This window comes from Neoarius graeffei, chromosome 21, assembly GCF_027579695.1.
Source record: "Neoarius graeffei isolate fNeoGra1 chromosome 21, fNeoGra1.pri, whole genome shotgun sequence".
Taxonomy (NCBI): domain Eukaryota; kingdom Metazoa; phylum Chordata; class Actinopteri; order Siluriformes; family Ariidae; genus Neoarius; species Neoarius graeffei.
In genome coordinates, this window is record NC_083589.1 from 31,007,250 (window position 1) to 31,020,948 (window position 13,699).

At 41.8% G+C, this 13,699-nt stretch overlaps 1 protein-coding gene across 4 annotated transcripts in view; it reads right to left on the minus strand.

Moving 5' to 3' along the window:
• Positions 1-13,699, minus strand: part of il15ra (interleukin 15 receptor subunit alpha) — a 63,084-nt gene that overhangs the window by 4,315 nt on the left and 45,070 nt on the right. For 2 of the 4 annotated variants that reach the window (XM_060902963.1, XM_060902961.1), the window contains exons 2-5: positions 8,714-8,884; positions 5,006-5,029; positions 4,586-4,696; positions 4,272-4,442 (exon numbers count right to left, since the gene is read on the minus strand). In XM_060902963.1, coding sequence (XP_060758946.1) covers positions 4,272-4,442; positions 4,586-4,696; positions 5,006-5,029; positions 8,714-8,884 — 477 coding nt within the window. The remainder of the gene's footprint in view (positions 1-4,271; positions 4,443-4,585; positions 4,697-5,005; positions 5,030-8,713; positions 8,885-13,699) is intronic. The other 2 variants (XM_060902965.1, XM_060902964.1) reach the window with 1 other exon arrangement.

Below are 13,699 nucleotides of genomic sequence, written 5' to 3' on the forward strand. Positions count from 1 at the left end.
AAGAACCCCACCCTGTAGAACCCATGCAACTAGGTCAAGTCAGACTAACCCCTGTGGAACACCAAAGGCATCAGAAGGAGAGACTGTGCTACTACTGTGGCAGTCCAAAGCACCAGTTGGTACAATGCTCCTTCAGACTGCCAGCCAAGGCTCCACAGCAGGCCCATGAAAATTTCATAGACCATGTTCTCACCTAGAAGCTCCAACTACCTACTCAGCCACTGCAACACCACCTGAACACCCAAGGTCTGGACGGAGGCCCCATGAGGGGGGAGGGGGGTGTTGTCCATCACCCCACAACACATAAATGCAGTATATAAATACTCCTAGTTCACACACTCACTGTGAAATATACGTTCTGCCACCTGACAAGAAGCAAAAAGTAAAAAAAAAAAAAGGAATAACAAAACAGAAATGCACACTGTAATAGCAAAGCCTTGCAATGATAAGCGCTGAATAAATACATGGATATAATGAGAGTTAACAGGAAACATGAGTGTTCAACAGGCAGGTGAGAGAGAGTAAGCTAAATGTCCATAATAGTTTGGGTTGTGGATTTGTGGTAGCTCTTGTATTCAGATTTAAAACTAGGACTCATGTTAAATGTAAATTGTTATTTTTCTGTTGCAAATAAACACTTTATATGATGATGTATCAATGTCACACACTAGCATGTCAGTGTCACTGCCATTCTGAGAATGAGCCAACATCCAATATATTGTATTATTATACATACAATACAGGACACTTTTTTTGATGGAATAAAAACGTGTTCTATTCCCTTCTAGCGGGTTTCATGCATTTGGTTTGATAGCTTGCAATATTGTTAGCATATCGCTTATCCTATGTGCATTATGTCACTCTACCCAATGGAGAATGAGTGTCGAATATGGTTTACGATATTGCATGGTTGTCAAGACAACATGACGTCACATGTCAGAGCTGATGCGAATATTCACTGAGAAAGTTTTCTGCTGCGTATCCACAGAAGCATTTCTTTGTTCGCCGGTGGCGCCCGCAGTAAACTATTGCAGCAAATTGAAAATGCCATAAGATACATATTACATGTAAAACTTCCACGCTAGTGAGCGACTGTGACAATTTGTAAACAAACAGGGCTGCCAGGTTTGCTTTGTAATTGTTCCATTGAATGTGTATGTATAATAATAATAATAATAATAATAATAATAATAATATTGGCTGACTTTTTTCATGATATATCAGATATATTCCATTCAGCTACTCATCTTCAACTTGTTCAATATCATGCTACCATAGCTGAATGGAATATATTTGATCTCCCACTCAAGTCCTGAGAGACTGTGCCGAGGAGCTCACAGATGTCTTCACAGAAATCTTCAACATCTTGTTGAGCCAGGCTGTTGTCCCCACGTGCCTCAAAACCACCACCATCATCCCGGTCCCAAAGAAGCCGTCTCCCTCCTGCTTCAATGACTACCGCCCTGTCGCACTCACTCCCATCCTCATGAAGTGCTTCGAGCGGCTAGTCATGAGGCATATCAAGTCTGCCCCCCCCCGGATCCTTTCCAGTTTGCATATCAGTCCAACCGTTCGACCGATGACACCATCTCCACTGCCCTCCACTCAGCCCTCACCCACCTGGAGACAAAGGACTCGTATGTCAGAATGCTGTTCATAGACTTTAGCTCAGCATTCAACACAATCATTCCTCAGCAGCTCATTCACAAACTGGACCAGCTGGGACTCAACACCTCCCTGTGCAACTGGCTGCTGGACTTCCTGATGGGGAGATCACAGACTGTATGGGTCGGCAGCAACTCCTCCAGCACCATCACACTGAACACAGGGGCCCCCCAAGGATGTGTGCTAAGCCCCCTCCTCTTCACTCTGCTGACCCACGACTGCACACCAACATCCAGCTCAAATCTCTTCATTAAGTTTGCAGATGACACGACTGTGGTGGATCTCATCAACAATAGCGATGAGACAATCTACAGGAGTGAGGTGAGCCGCTTGGCCATGTGGTGCAAGGACAACAATCTCCGTCTGAACGTGGAGAAGACGAAGGAGATTGTTGTGGACTTCAGGAGAGAGCACACCCAGCATGCTCCACTATCTATCGACGGTGCTGCAGTGGAGAGGGTGAGCAGCACCAAGTTTCTGGGTGTGCACATCTCTGAAGACCTGTCCTGGAGCAACAACAGCGCATCATTGGCCAAAAAAGCCCAACAGCGTCTGTACTTCCTCCGCAAACTGAGGAGAGCAAGAGTCCCAGCCCCCATCATGCACACATTCTACAGAGGCACCATCGAGAACATCCTGACCAGCTGCATCACCGTGTGGTATGGTGCCTGCACCGTGTCCTGCTGCAAGTCTCTGCAGCGCATCGTGAGAGCAGCTGAGAGGATCATTGGTGTCTCTCTCCCTTCTCTAATGGATATTTATAACTCCCGCCTCACCTGCAAAGCCATCAGGATTGCAGGTGACCCCACCCACCCATCTCACAGCCTCTTCAGCCTGCTGCCGTCAGGGAGGAGACTGCGGAGTCTCCGGGCCAAAACTAGCAGGCTCAAGGACAGTTTCTTTCACCAGGCAGTCAGGAGGCTCAACTCCCTCCCTGTTCTGCCCCTCCTCCCCCCTCTGCCCCCTGCCACAGATTCTGCTCCACACCCCCCTTCAGCATCTGACATGTCATCCTCACAGTTTCCCCCCTCCAACACACACACACACACATCTCATTGTTCATTAACGCACTGAACTCAGGGACCGCACATCTCACTTTACCTCGCTCATTTGCACTATTCCACACTACCTCATCTTAACAGCTGCTAGTTTGTTTATACTGCTTATTTCATGTTTCATGTTTACCTGCTATACTTCAAGTGCCCTTGACTGTTTTGGTTATTTGAACCAATTTGTGTGTGTGTGTGTGTATATATATATATATATATATATATATATATATATGAGTGTTTAGTCTACATCTAGTTCATATCTAGAGTGTTTATACTGTTTATATTGTCTGTTTGAGTGTTTAGTCTGTGTGTAGTTCTTATCTAGTGTTTACACTGTTTATATTGTCTGAGTGTTTAGTCTATGTCTTGTTCTTATCTAGTGTTTATACTGTTTATATTGTTTGAGTGTTTAGTCTATGTCTAGTTCCTATCTAGAGTGTTTATACTGTTTATATTGTCTGTTTGAGTGTTTAGTCTGTGTGTAGTTCTTATCTAGTGTTTACACTGTTTATATTGTCTGAGTGTTTAGTCTATCTTGTTCTTATCTAGTGTTTATACTGTTTATTTATACTGTTTATATTGCTTGAGTGTTTAGTCTATGTCTAGTTCCTATCTAGAGTGTTTATTGCATTGCCTGTTTGCACCGTGGGTCAGAGAGGACTGATATTTCATCTGTGCTGTATGTCGAGCATGTATAGCATATTTGACAATAAAGTTGACTTGACTCAATGCCAGCCAATATTATATAACTTAATGTCTGATGAGTGGTGGTGCTTTGGTGGTGTTTATTCCCACTAATGAACAGGGCAGAGGGAAGCTGGTGAATGGTACATAGCAATCAAATGGGTCACAGTTAGCATTTATATACAGTACCAGTCAAACATTTGAACATACCTTCTAATTCTTTATTTTTATTAATAAAAAGCCAGTTCATGTCTTAAAGTGATGATGGATGTTGTTTCGCTTTACTTAGTTGAGCGGTTCTTGACATAATATGGATTACTACAGTTGTAGAATAGGGCTATTTACTGTATTGTTATTATTTACTATTTGATCTCAAACACGTTAAAAAGGCAAGAAACTTGTCCACTAATTAACTTTTGACGAGGCACACATGTTAATTGAAAAGTATTCCAGGTGACTCCCTCATGAAGCTGGTTAAGATAATGGCAAATATCAAACATTTTGTTTTTTTTTTAAACACTTCTTTCTTTACCACATAATTCCATACTAGTATGTTCTATGTGCTATTTCATAGTTTTGATGTCTTCAGTATTGTTCTACAATGTAGAAAATAGTCAAAATACAGAAAAAACCTATGAATGTGTCGGTGTGTCCAAACTTTTGACCAGTACTGCACATACAAAGTGACACATGGAAAGTGAACCTGATAAAATGGCAACCCAGTCCAGATTCCACTTGAAAAAAGCAATCACATTTTTATAAACTATACTGCCAGTTTTCAGCTGTCAGGTTAATCTATTAGTTGAGTTAAACATGCATAAATACAAGCTATATGTGTTGGCGCTTTAGTTTCTTCTCATTCATACTGACCAGTGGTTGTGGTAGAGAGACTTCTAGTGGACAATGTGATCAGATTTTCTTTCTCGGTCGTGGATGAAGGTGTAATTCTAGTCGTATTGGATATGGTCACAGATGGCTCCTCTATTGTGGTGGGCCTCTGAGAGGGTTGGCCAGATGTCTGTACTTTGAAAGTTGTGCGTGCTGTTGCAAAGACAATTTCCCATGTCGTAGGAGTGTATTATGCAAGAAAATATCAGCAATGCCCCATACAAACACATAGACACATGGAAAAGCATACAATACAGAGACCTACACACTCACGCAAGTTGTTAAACCATACATACGAGATGTTGTGGAAGTGCTTGGTTGTGTAGTCGTGTTCTGTATCTTCGGTGTTGGACTGGACCATAATAGAGTTATAGGGGAATGAGGAATGTGAGGCAATGTGGTTGAAGCTGTAATATAACATTAAACATGAGGCATAGTTAAAACGTCATACGTTTTCAGTCAGTCAGCTCTTTTAGAAACATCCTTTTTAACAGAATGTGTAGTATGTTTAATGCAATGTAAATGTGTCAGTGGAATAAAGGTAGAGAGATACAGATGGTGATAACCAAGTGCAAAGACATGTCAAAGTACTGACTTGACCCCACATCTGTTGTTCCAGAAGTCTATTTAAATGTATTAAGCTAAAACCAGGAAGAGACATGTCAGATTTAAAAAAAAATTCCAAATCAAATGCCAAAGTAAGGTAGACTACTCACGTATCCTAGGCAGGGATGGATCAGCTGCAAAACACACACAAACATGAATGCCATACAGGATGTCACATAAAGAAAAATAAAACATGATTTATTAGGATAATCACAATCAGAAAATCAGTCATTGTGAGATGAACAATGTGTAAAACAGCCCAATACTCAGTTTGGATCCTTTCAATAATAAAAATAAGAATGTCTTTTAATAACTCATATGTTTTAAAATGTGTGCTAGATTGGGAAAACGCTTTACTGTTTTTGAAATGACAAAAGTCAAGTTTGGGACAAAATTGAGTTTTTCTGTCTTTAACCTATTTTGAAAACTGGGCGACACAGTGGTGTAGTGGTTAGCACTGTCGCCTCACAGCAAGAAGGTTCTGGGTTTGAGCCCAGTGGCCGATGGGGGGCTTTCTGTGCGGAGTTTGCATGTTCTCCCCGTGTCTGCGTGGGTTTCCTCCGGGTGCTCCGGTTTCCCCCACAGTCCAAAGACATGCAGGTTAGGTTAACTGGTGACTCTAAGGGTGTATTCAGACCAGGATAGTTCGATAGTTCACTTGCTTTGGTCCGAACCAAATGTTTTTTTATTTTTTCATTTTGGTGCGGTTCGCTTTCACACTGTACATTTTAGTAAGCGGACCAAAATCTGTCAACAAAGCCACGCCTCAATTATATTTTGACCCCAGAATAGTATCCAGGTCATTGTAATAGATGAATTTCTTTTTTGCATCGCTAGTACCGCCACTTTTTGAAAGAATGTCCCTGATTTTAATGTAGGTCTGACGGAGTTTCTTCACTTTTAGCCGACATTGTTCTGGGGAGCGCGTGAACCCCTTCTCCTTCATTTTCTCACTGAATACAGCAAACACGTCGGCATTTTTGTGTGTTCTCTCCAAAAGCTCAGATATGTGGACATCTGCCCATATATCCACAAGGGTACGCGTTTCTTCCTCGGCCCACGTTTGCCCCCTACTCATTTTTTGTACTCTGTAGTCTAGCCTACCACTGGTCTGAATGACTGAACGACTGTTGTAAGGTTCCCTTGACAACCGAAACAGTGTTTGCACTTTGCGGTGGAGTGTCAAGACTCTGTTTCCCATAATGCTCGACAAACGACGGAAGCTCCCGAGGTACAAAAAAGCAAAACTGTCGGATTAGGTCCGGTCTGTTTTCACACCTCCAAAAGATCCGCACCAGGGTTCCTTTGGTCCGGACCGAGTCCGACCTTGCAGCTCGGTCTCGGTCCGCTTGTTTGGTCCGGACCAGAGTTCGGTGGTTTGTATTCAGACCAACCCAAAAGGTCCGGACCAAGGGAAATTTGGTTCGTTTGGTCGTTTGGTCCGGACCAAACAACGTAGGTGTGAATACGCCCTAAATTGACCGTAGGTGTGAATGTGAGTGTGAATGGTTGTCTGTGTCTATGTGTCAGCCCTGTGATGACCTGGCGAGTTGTCCAGGGTGTACCCCGCCTCTTGCCCGTAGTCAGCTGGGATAGGCTCCAGCTTGCCTGCGACCCTGTAGAACAGGATAAGCGGCTACAGATAATGGATGGATGGATGGATGGGTGGCATGGTGGTGTAGTGGTGAGCACTGTCGCCTCACAGCAAGAAGGTTCTGGATTTGAGCCCAGTGGCCGATGGGGGGGCTTTCTGTGTATGTACATACGTACGTACGTACGTATGTACGTACATACATACATACATATTTCATAACCTATTATGCCTTAAGGCACCAACTTAATTTAAGTTGGTACAATCAACTGTCTTTCTCCGTCTACATTCCTGAAGAAATGACTCCGCTGAAGCGCCTAGTCCTTCTTGCAACTTTATAACATTTTCATACACAGTCTTGTGATGGAATCCAACTTTACAAAACTTTTCATCTACACACTGCAAAAAACTGAAAACTGAATTTGACGGGAAAATTCCATAATACTAATGAAATTATCTTGCTGCATGGACAGACAAGACATCTTGGAAGAAGTTGGTTACAATCTAGAACTAGGTTTAATAATCTCAGAGTTGGTGTCTTGTATTCTTCTAATAGGAAATGCTAGCTCTTTTCAACTATATTCAAGATATTCTAACTTGTTAAGATATCATTTTTGCAGTGTAGAATACAAGACGCCAACTCTAAGATTATTAAAACTAGTTCTAGATTGTAACCAACTTATTCTAAGATGTCTTGTCAAGTAAAATTATCTGTCCATGCAGCAAGATAATTTCAGCAGTATTAAGGAATTTTCTCCTCAAATTCAGTTTTCAGTTTTTTTGCAGTGCAAACATCAACCTCTTTGTAAGTGTTTCGTTAGATGACCATACTACATGAGCAATCCATTTAACATTTTGGGGTTTTTTAAAATATACTCTTCCATTTTTTCTGTTTTACATGTTAACAATATCTTTTCACTGGCATATTTCCAGGCCCAGTTGATACTTTCAATACCGCTGCTATCTCTGGTTGTTGCTAGAGATTTTGCTACTTCGATCTCTTTCCTTGATGACTTCCGAGCCATTCCACCTCTCACCATATGTCTGAGAAACTGTATATGAACGGTTTCAATTTGATTGTATTGTCTATGTGTAAGAGTCCATGTTTCGCAGCAATAACAGACACGACTTCTGATAAATATGTGTTCTAGAACGTCATCCGTATGCTTAATTTAGGATGGTAGTTACACAGTAGCTTTTTCAACTCAGCAAACTTACTGTGAGCCAATCCAATTCTTCTTTCCGGTTCCTTATCTGATGTTCCAGGTTTGAAACAAGCTATAACAGCTCCTAAATACATAAGGTGTGGAGTTTGCATGTTCTTCCCGTGTCTTGTGGGTTTCCTCCCACAATCCAAAGACATGCAGGTTAGGTTAACTGGTTACTCTAAATCGCCCATATGTGTGAATGTGTGTGTGTGAATGGTTGTTTCCCAAGCCCAGAAATGGGAAGGTTGCAGCAGGAAGGGCATCTGGTGTAAAACTATGCTCCAGTTAATATAACATGTGGATCAATCAGGTCCAAATGGACCCTGACCTGACGAAGAAGAACCTACTTTGAAAACTCATCTTAATGAGCCAGTGTAACAAATGCAGTGGTAAAACCAGTCAGTCTGCCTAAAGATGTTTAAAACCTCACTAAGTAAGCGTGATTTCTTTATGTACTAACGAAGCCTATGCTCTAATCAAGTTGTTGGATAGCAACATGCCATAGTGAAATGGACACATGCCTAATTAAATCAGCTTGTGATCAGAATACCTTTCAAAATATCCATCATGATGCTTCATGATGCTGGTGGAATGGAATCTTTAATTTTTCTTTCTCCATTTCCACACATGTGGGTAAGTTATCCTGTGTAGGGTCGCGGGCAAGCTGGAGCCTATCCCAGCTGACTATGGGCGAGGACCCTGGACAAGTCGGCAGATTATCGCAGGGCATAGCTATAAATACATCTCACATTTAGATCAACATCTATTCTGTCTATTGTGATACTATACCTATATTTCAATACAAATTGTGATGTTATGGCAACCTGAGACTGAAATAATAAGAAAACAAAATTAAAGTACAGTATATCTAAAAGTAAAAACATGCTGCAGTGTTCAGCATCGCTGTGGAGTGAGGCACTGTAAGATAGCATGCTAGTAAAATTTCTAGCAAAGTCTGACGAATAAACATACTTTAACACACCATTATCAAAATGTATTGTTGAACAGAAGTCACTTACGTATGCATACTAGAGGAAGGTTGTTGGTCCAGTTGTTATTTATACATTTATAGAGGTTGGAAGTTCCAGCTTTTCTCAAGTATCCGTTTTTACACTTCATACGGAACCGAAAAGTTGTGACAGAGTTTAGATTCTCTGCATTTGTAACCTTTGGAGGATCTCCACAATTTCCTAGAAGGAAAAAAAAAAAGGAATAAAACATTTGAAACACCAGTACAAACTCAAACACACATACACACACTTTTATATTGAATAAAATGTGCAAATGCAGATCTATGAGATCATATCATCATGGCATGAACATGACATGCCTGACTCCTTATTTTGAAGTAACCGAAATGTGATTATGAATGATTACAGTGATAAATTAGAAGGGCACTCGGTAGAGTGCATACCTCCGCCATGCCACATATTATCAACATCAAAATCAAATCAGTTGAACCGAGGATAATAGTAAAGCTGTACACCAAATTTCATCAAAATCCGTTCACTACTTTTTGAGTTACGTTGGAAACAGACAAAAAAATCCTGGATCCACATACATATCTGGATTTGCATCAAAATCTAATCATTGGTTCCTGGGCCTATGGCTCACCTATCCTCCAAATTTCATCAAAATCCGTTCACTACTTTTTGTGTTACATTGGGAACAGACAAACAAACTGAGGTGAAAACAACATAACCTCCTCCGACAACAAAGTTGGCAGAGGTAATTATTCACGGGATCTACTCCCAAAAGGTTATCCAGCATGTGGACAGGGTGATAAAATTCCCAGAATGCACACTACATTCTTCAAAGTGCTTTGTGTAATACAAAAGTGTTGTAAGTAGGCGTATCAGACACTCGCTGGCCGTGGTGTAAAAACTGTGCATGTAGACACTCATTAAAGTTTCAAAATCTGTCATTGCCTAACTCTTGAAAATTTTCTATCATTAAAAACCTTATAATCTCTGGCTTTCCAAAGAAATGGATCTGATTACGATCTGTTCAGTACTTTGGGAGTAACGGTAGGTTGAAGTTGGTACAACAGAGTAAAAACGCTCTGCTCGCAGGACGCTGGGAAACTGCCGGTGCTTTTTGAGTAACGGGAAAGCAGTCAGTCTCTCTCTCTCTCTTCTGACTGGATTACTCATGAATATCAATCAGATAACTTTTATAGACATGTTCTCTCACGCTCACTGTTTTCTGATGAAGGATTCAGCAAAATTTTCTGTCTGCTAGTTTTGATGTTATGATTCACAGGAGCCTTTGAAGTGAGTTTTCATAGCTTTACCGACATATTTTTCAAATAAAACTGACTCAATGCAATAAATAACTATTTTAGAATATAACTGTAGTTGTTTTGATGAAAAATATTGAGATCTTCATAGTCGGAATGAAAAAACTGGAAGTCAGAAATGCGAGTGTCAATTTCAGTTCAATTAACTGGAATTGTTTATTGGGTGTGGCTCACACAGTTTTTTCGAGGTTCGCCTTGAAAGCTGTAAATATTATCATTCATATTCTTTCATATAAACACTAGTAGGCCCTAATTTTGAGAAATACAAAGGCCTACAGAACACAAAGAAGGGATTAGAAATAATCTTATTACTTTTTTATTGAGTGTACCAATTTAACATTTTTACCTAATTAGCATAATTAATACTAATTAAATCCTATTTTTTCTAAGTTATTTTTACTAATTTTTTAAAACTTTGCATTCAGTATACAACCATCTATGTGCCTGCCAATTTCCATGTAAATATCTTGAAAAATAGAAAAATTATTAAGAAAAAAACATTTGATCTCATTCGTTAATGAGGCCCATTTTGGACAGAATATTATGCTAATTTTCTAAAAATTAAGCTGTTTTTTTGGTTTGTAATATCTCAAGAATGGATAAATATATTTTAATTCTGTAAAAAGTACCGTGTTCTGCATTCAGTTCTGAATTCAATGAGCGCTGTTTCAAGCAATTAGGATTGAATTTGGATTTTCACCTGATATGCCTGTTATAAGTTGTCATATTGGGCTCATAGCATAGGCATGATGAGCGCAGTACAAAGAGGAACTGCAACCATAACATTTCAGTGATGCTATAGAACAGGGGTGGCCAACCAGTCGGAGCCCAAGAGCCACAATTCTTACTGTGTTATGGCAAAGAGCCACATCGGCACATGAACATGGGCACACAAATATTACCCTTCCTTCTGCGCGCGCGGACACACACACACACACACACAGCCACATTGATGTCACACTCCAACTTAACCAATGCCCCACACCAACATGATAATGATACATTTACTGCAGTACCAAGACCACAGGCCAGTCATTTTCAACAGTGGCGACTGGTGAAGAAAATTGTAGGTGGGGCACAAAGGCAGACATTGTTTACATGTGGGGATTCCCCCCATTGGGGGGGTTCCAGGGGGCCTCCCCCGAAAAATTTTGGATTTCTTAGATGCAATTTCCTGTATTCTAGTGCATTTTGGAGTTACCTGTTTAACATCGAAAATGCAAAAGCCATTTTGATTCAGCTTGAATTCTCAATTGCATGACCTGCACAAGACCTGCATTCAAATAAATAAGTATTCAAATAAATACAGTCAGTCGGAAAATGGAAATTACAAAGTGCTAATTTAATTTCCTCAAACAGTACAAGCTCCATAGGCACTGGGAACAGTGATCAGTGCAAGTGCAAATATAGATAAAATATAATACAATGCTCAAATTTTTGAAAGAACAACACACACGCGCACACACAAATTGATAACTGGAAAACAAATGAACAAATACATAATGTATATACACTACATGCCAAAAGTTTGGACACACCTTCTCATTCAATGTGTTCTGTGTTCTCATGACTATTTACACTTACAGTATACTCTACTCTCACTCAAGGCATCAAAACTGAATGAGCACTCACCCACTACTCAGGCTTGCGCGCCCAGTGCGTATCCCAAGCCTCAGCAGCAGGGATGGTATGAAACTCACCAGAAATGTTCCAAGCCTGTTTATACGATGCATGTGTTACTGTCTCTGATTGTTTTGTAAATTTTTTGAAGAGCTGTACCTGCTTTTGTGATTGACTTTTTAACGTGATTAACTTGTGTTTACGAAGTTCACTCCCTTTCGGAAAGTCCTGGTCGATTTTAGCATGTAGTGAGCTGAAGTGACGCTGAAGATTTGAAGCCTTGAAATGCGACAATGATGACTGACATAGAAGGCAGAATGGCTTGCCATAACGTTCAACGAAAAAATATAAATCCTCCCACTCTGTTAAAAACGTCCTGTTTTCATCTTCATATTTTCTTTTTGAAGTGCATTTTTTCCCTGCCATTTTGAGATCTGAAATTTAGCATATCATCTCACGCACCTGCGCATTTGTCATGATGTGAAAATACTGTAATGAAACCAAGCGAAGCACCTTTAATAAAATAACCGTAATTAACTGCAGTGAAGCGAAAACGCACATAAAACCACAAATGAACACCAACTTGGACGTGAAGGTGAGAGCCGCATGACACCAGGCAAAGAGCCGCATGCGGCTCGCGAGCCGCGGGTTGGCCACCTATGCTATAGAACAACTAGAGGAATCAACTGTACACATTCACCAACCCAGACCTCGCCTTTGCTGGGTTCCACAGTAATGACCCGATGCCAGAGAGAAGGATCATTGACAGGTTCCCCCGATCACACCACCGACCGTCTGTCATCGGAATTCCATCACTGGTGCAGCCGGTCTCGGGGGAAACCTGTCAGGAGGTGGAACTTCCGGAAGGCCAACTGGCATGCATTTGCTGCAGAGACTGAGAGAACATCCACCAGTCTTCTGGACCCAGACACTCCTGATGTAGATGCCGCATACGTGGCCTACTGCAAAGTGCTGATAGGGGCAGCGAAAAAATCTATCCCATGAGGCTATAATAAAAACTACATCCCAGGTTGGTACGAAGAGTGTAACTACCTCCTGCGAGCCCACCAGCAGGCTGGATCAAGAGCTGAACTGGATGCAATGGCAACGGCACTTCTTGAGAAGCTGGATGTCACCTGCAGGGCCAGATGGATGGAGGTCGTCGAGTCGACTGACTTCACCCATTCCAGCCGTAAGGTGTGGCAGACCATTAATCAGCTCTCAGGTAGAAGCACAACACCCCCCAAGTGCCCGGTGACAGCAAACGCCATCGCAGCCCAACTCCTAAAAAATAGCCGCTTCCCAGGTGCAGATAAAGACTTTGCCCGCCTAACATCTCGCGAGGTATCCGCCCTCTACAGGGCGGCCAGTGTTAATGCCAACCTGTCAGGGAAATTTACATCAACCGAGCTCAGGGATGCCATATCCAAACTCAAACAAGGCAAGGCACCAGGCCCCGACAACATCCATCCAGAGTTTGTGATCCACCAGAGCGAAACAACATCCGCGTGGTTGTGCGCATTCTTCTCCGCGTGCCTCCAAAAGTCCAAACTCCCAAGGACATGGAGACAGGCAGCTGTCATAGCCCTGTTGAAACCCAACAAACCCCCGGATGACCCCAAGGCCTACAGGCCAATCTCGCTGCTCTGCGTTCCTTTTAAAATCTTGGAGAGGATGATTCACAGCTGTATTGAACCTGTAGTAGACCCACAGCTTCTGAGGGAACAGGCTGGTTTCCGTCGGGGCAGGTCAACGGTGGACCAAGTAACCCTGCTCACGCAAGACCTTGAGGACAGCTTCCAGGCCAAAGCAAAAGCAGGGGTTGTCCTACTAAAAACCTAGGGGTTATCCAATAGTACATATCTGTGAGTGGCAAAAGTATGTGAACCTTTGCTTTCAGTATCTGGTGTGACCCCCTTGTGCAGCAATAACTGCAACTAAACGTTTCCGGTAACTGTTGTTCAGTCCTGCACACCGGCTTGGAGGAATTTTAGCCCATTCCTCTGTACAGAACAGCTTCAACTCTGGGATATTGGTGGGTTTCCTCACATGAACTGCTCACTTCAGGTCCTTCCACAACATTTCC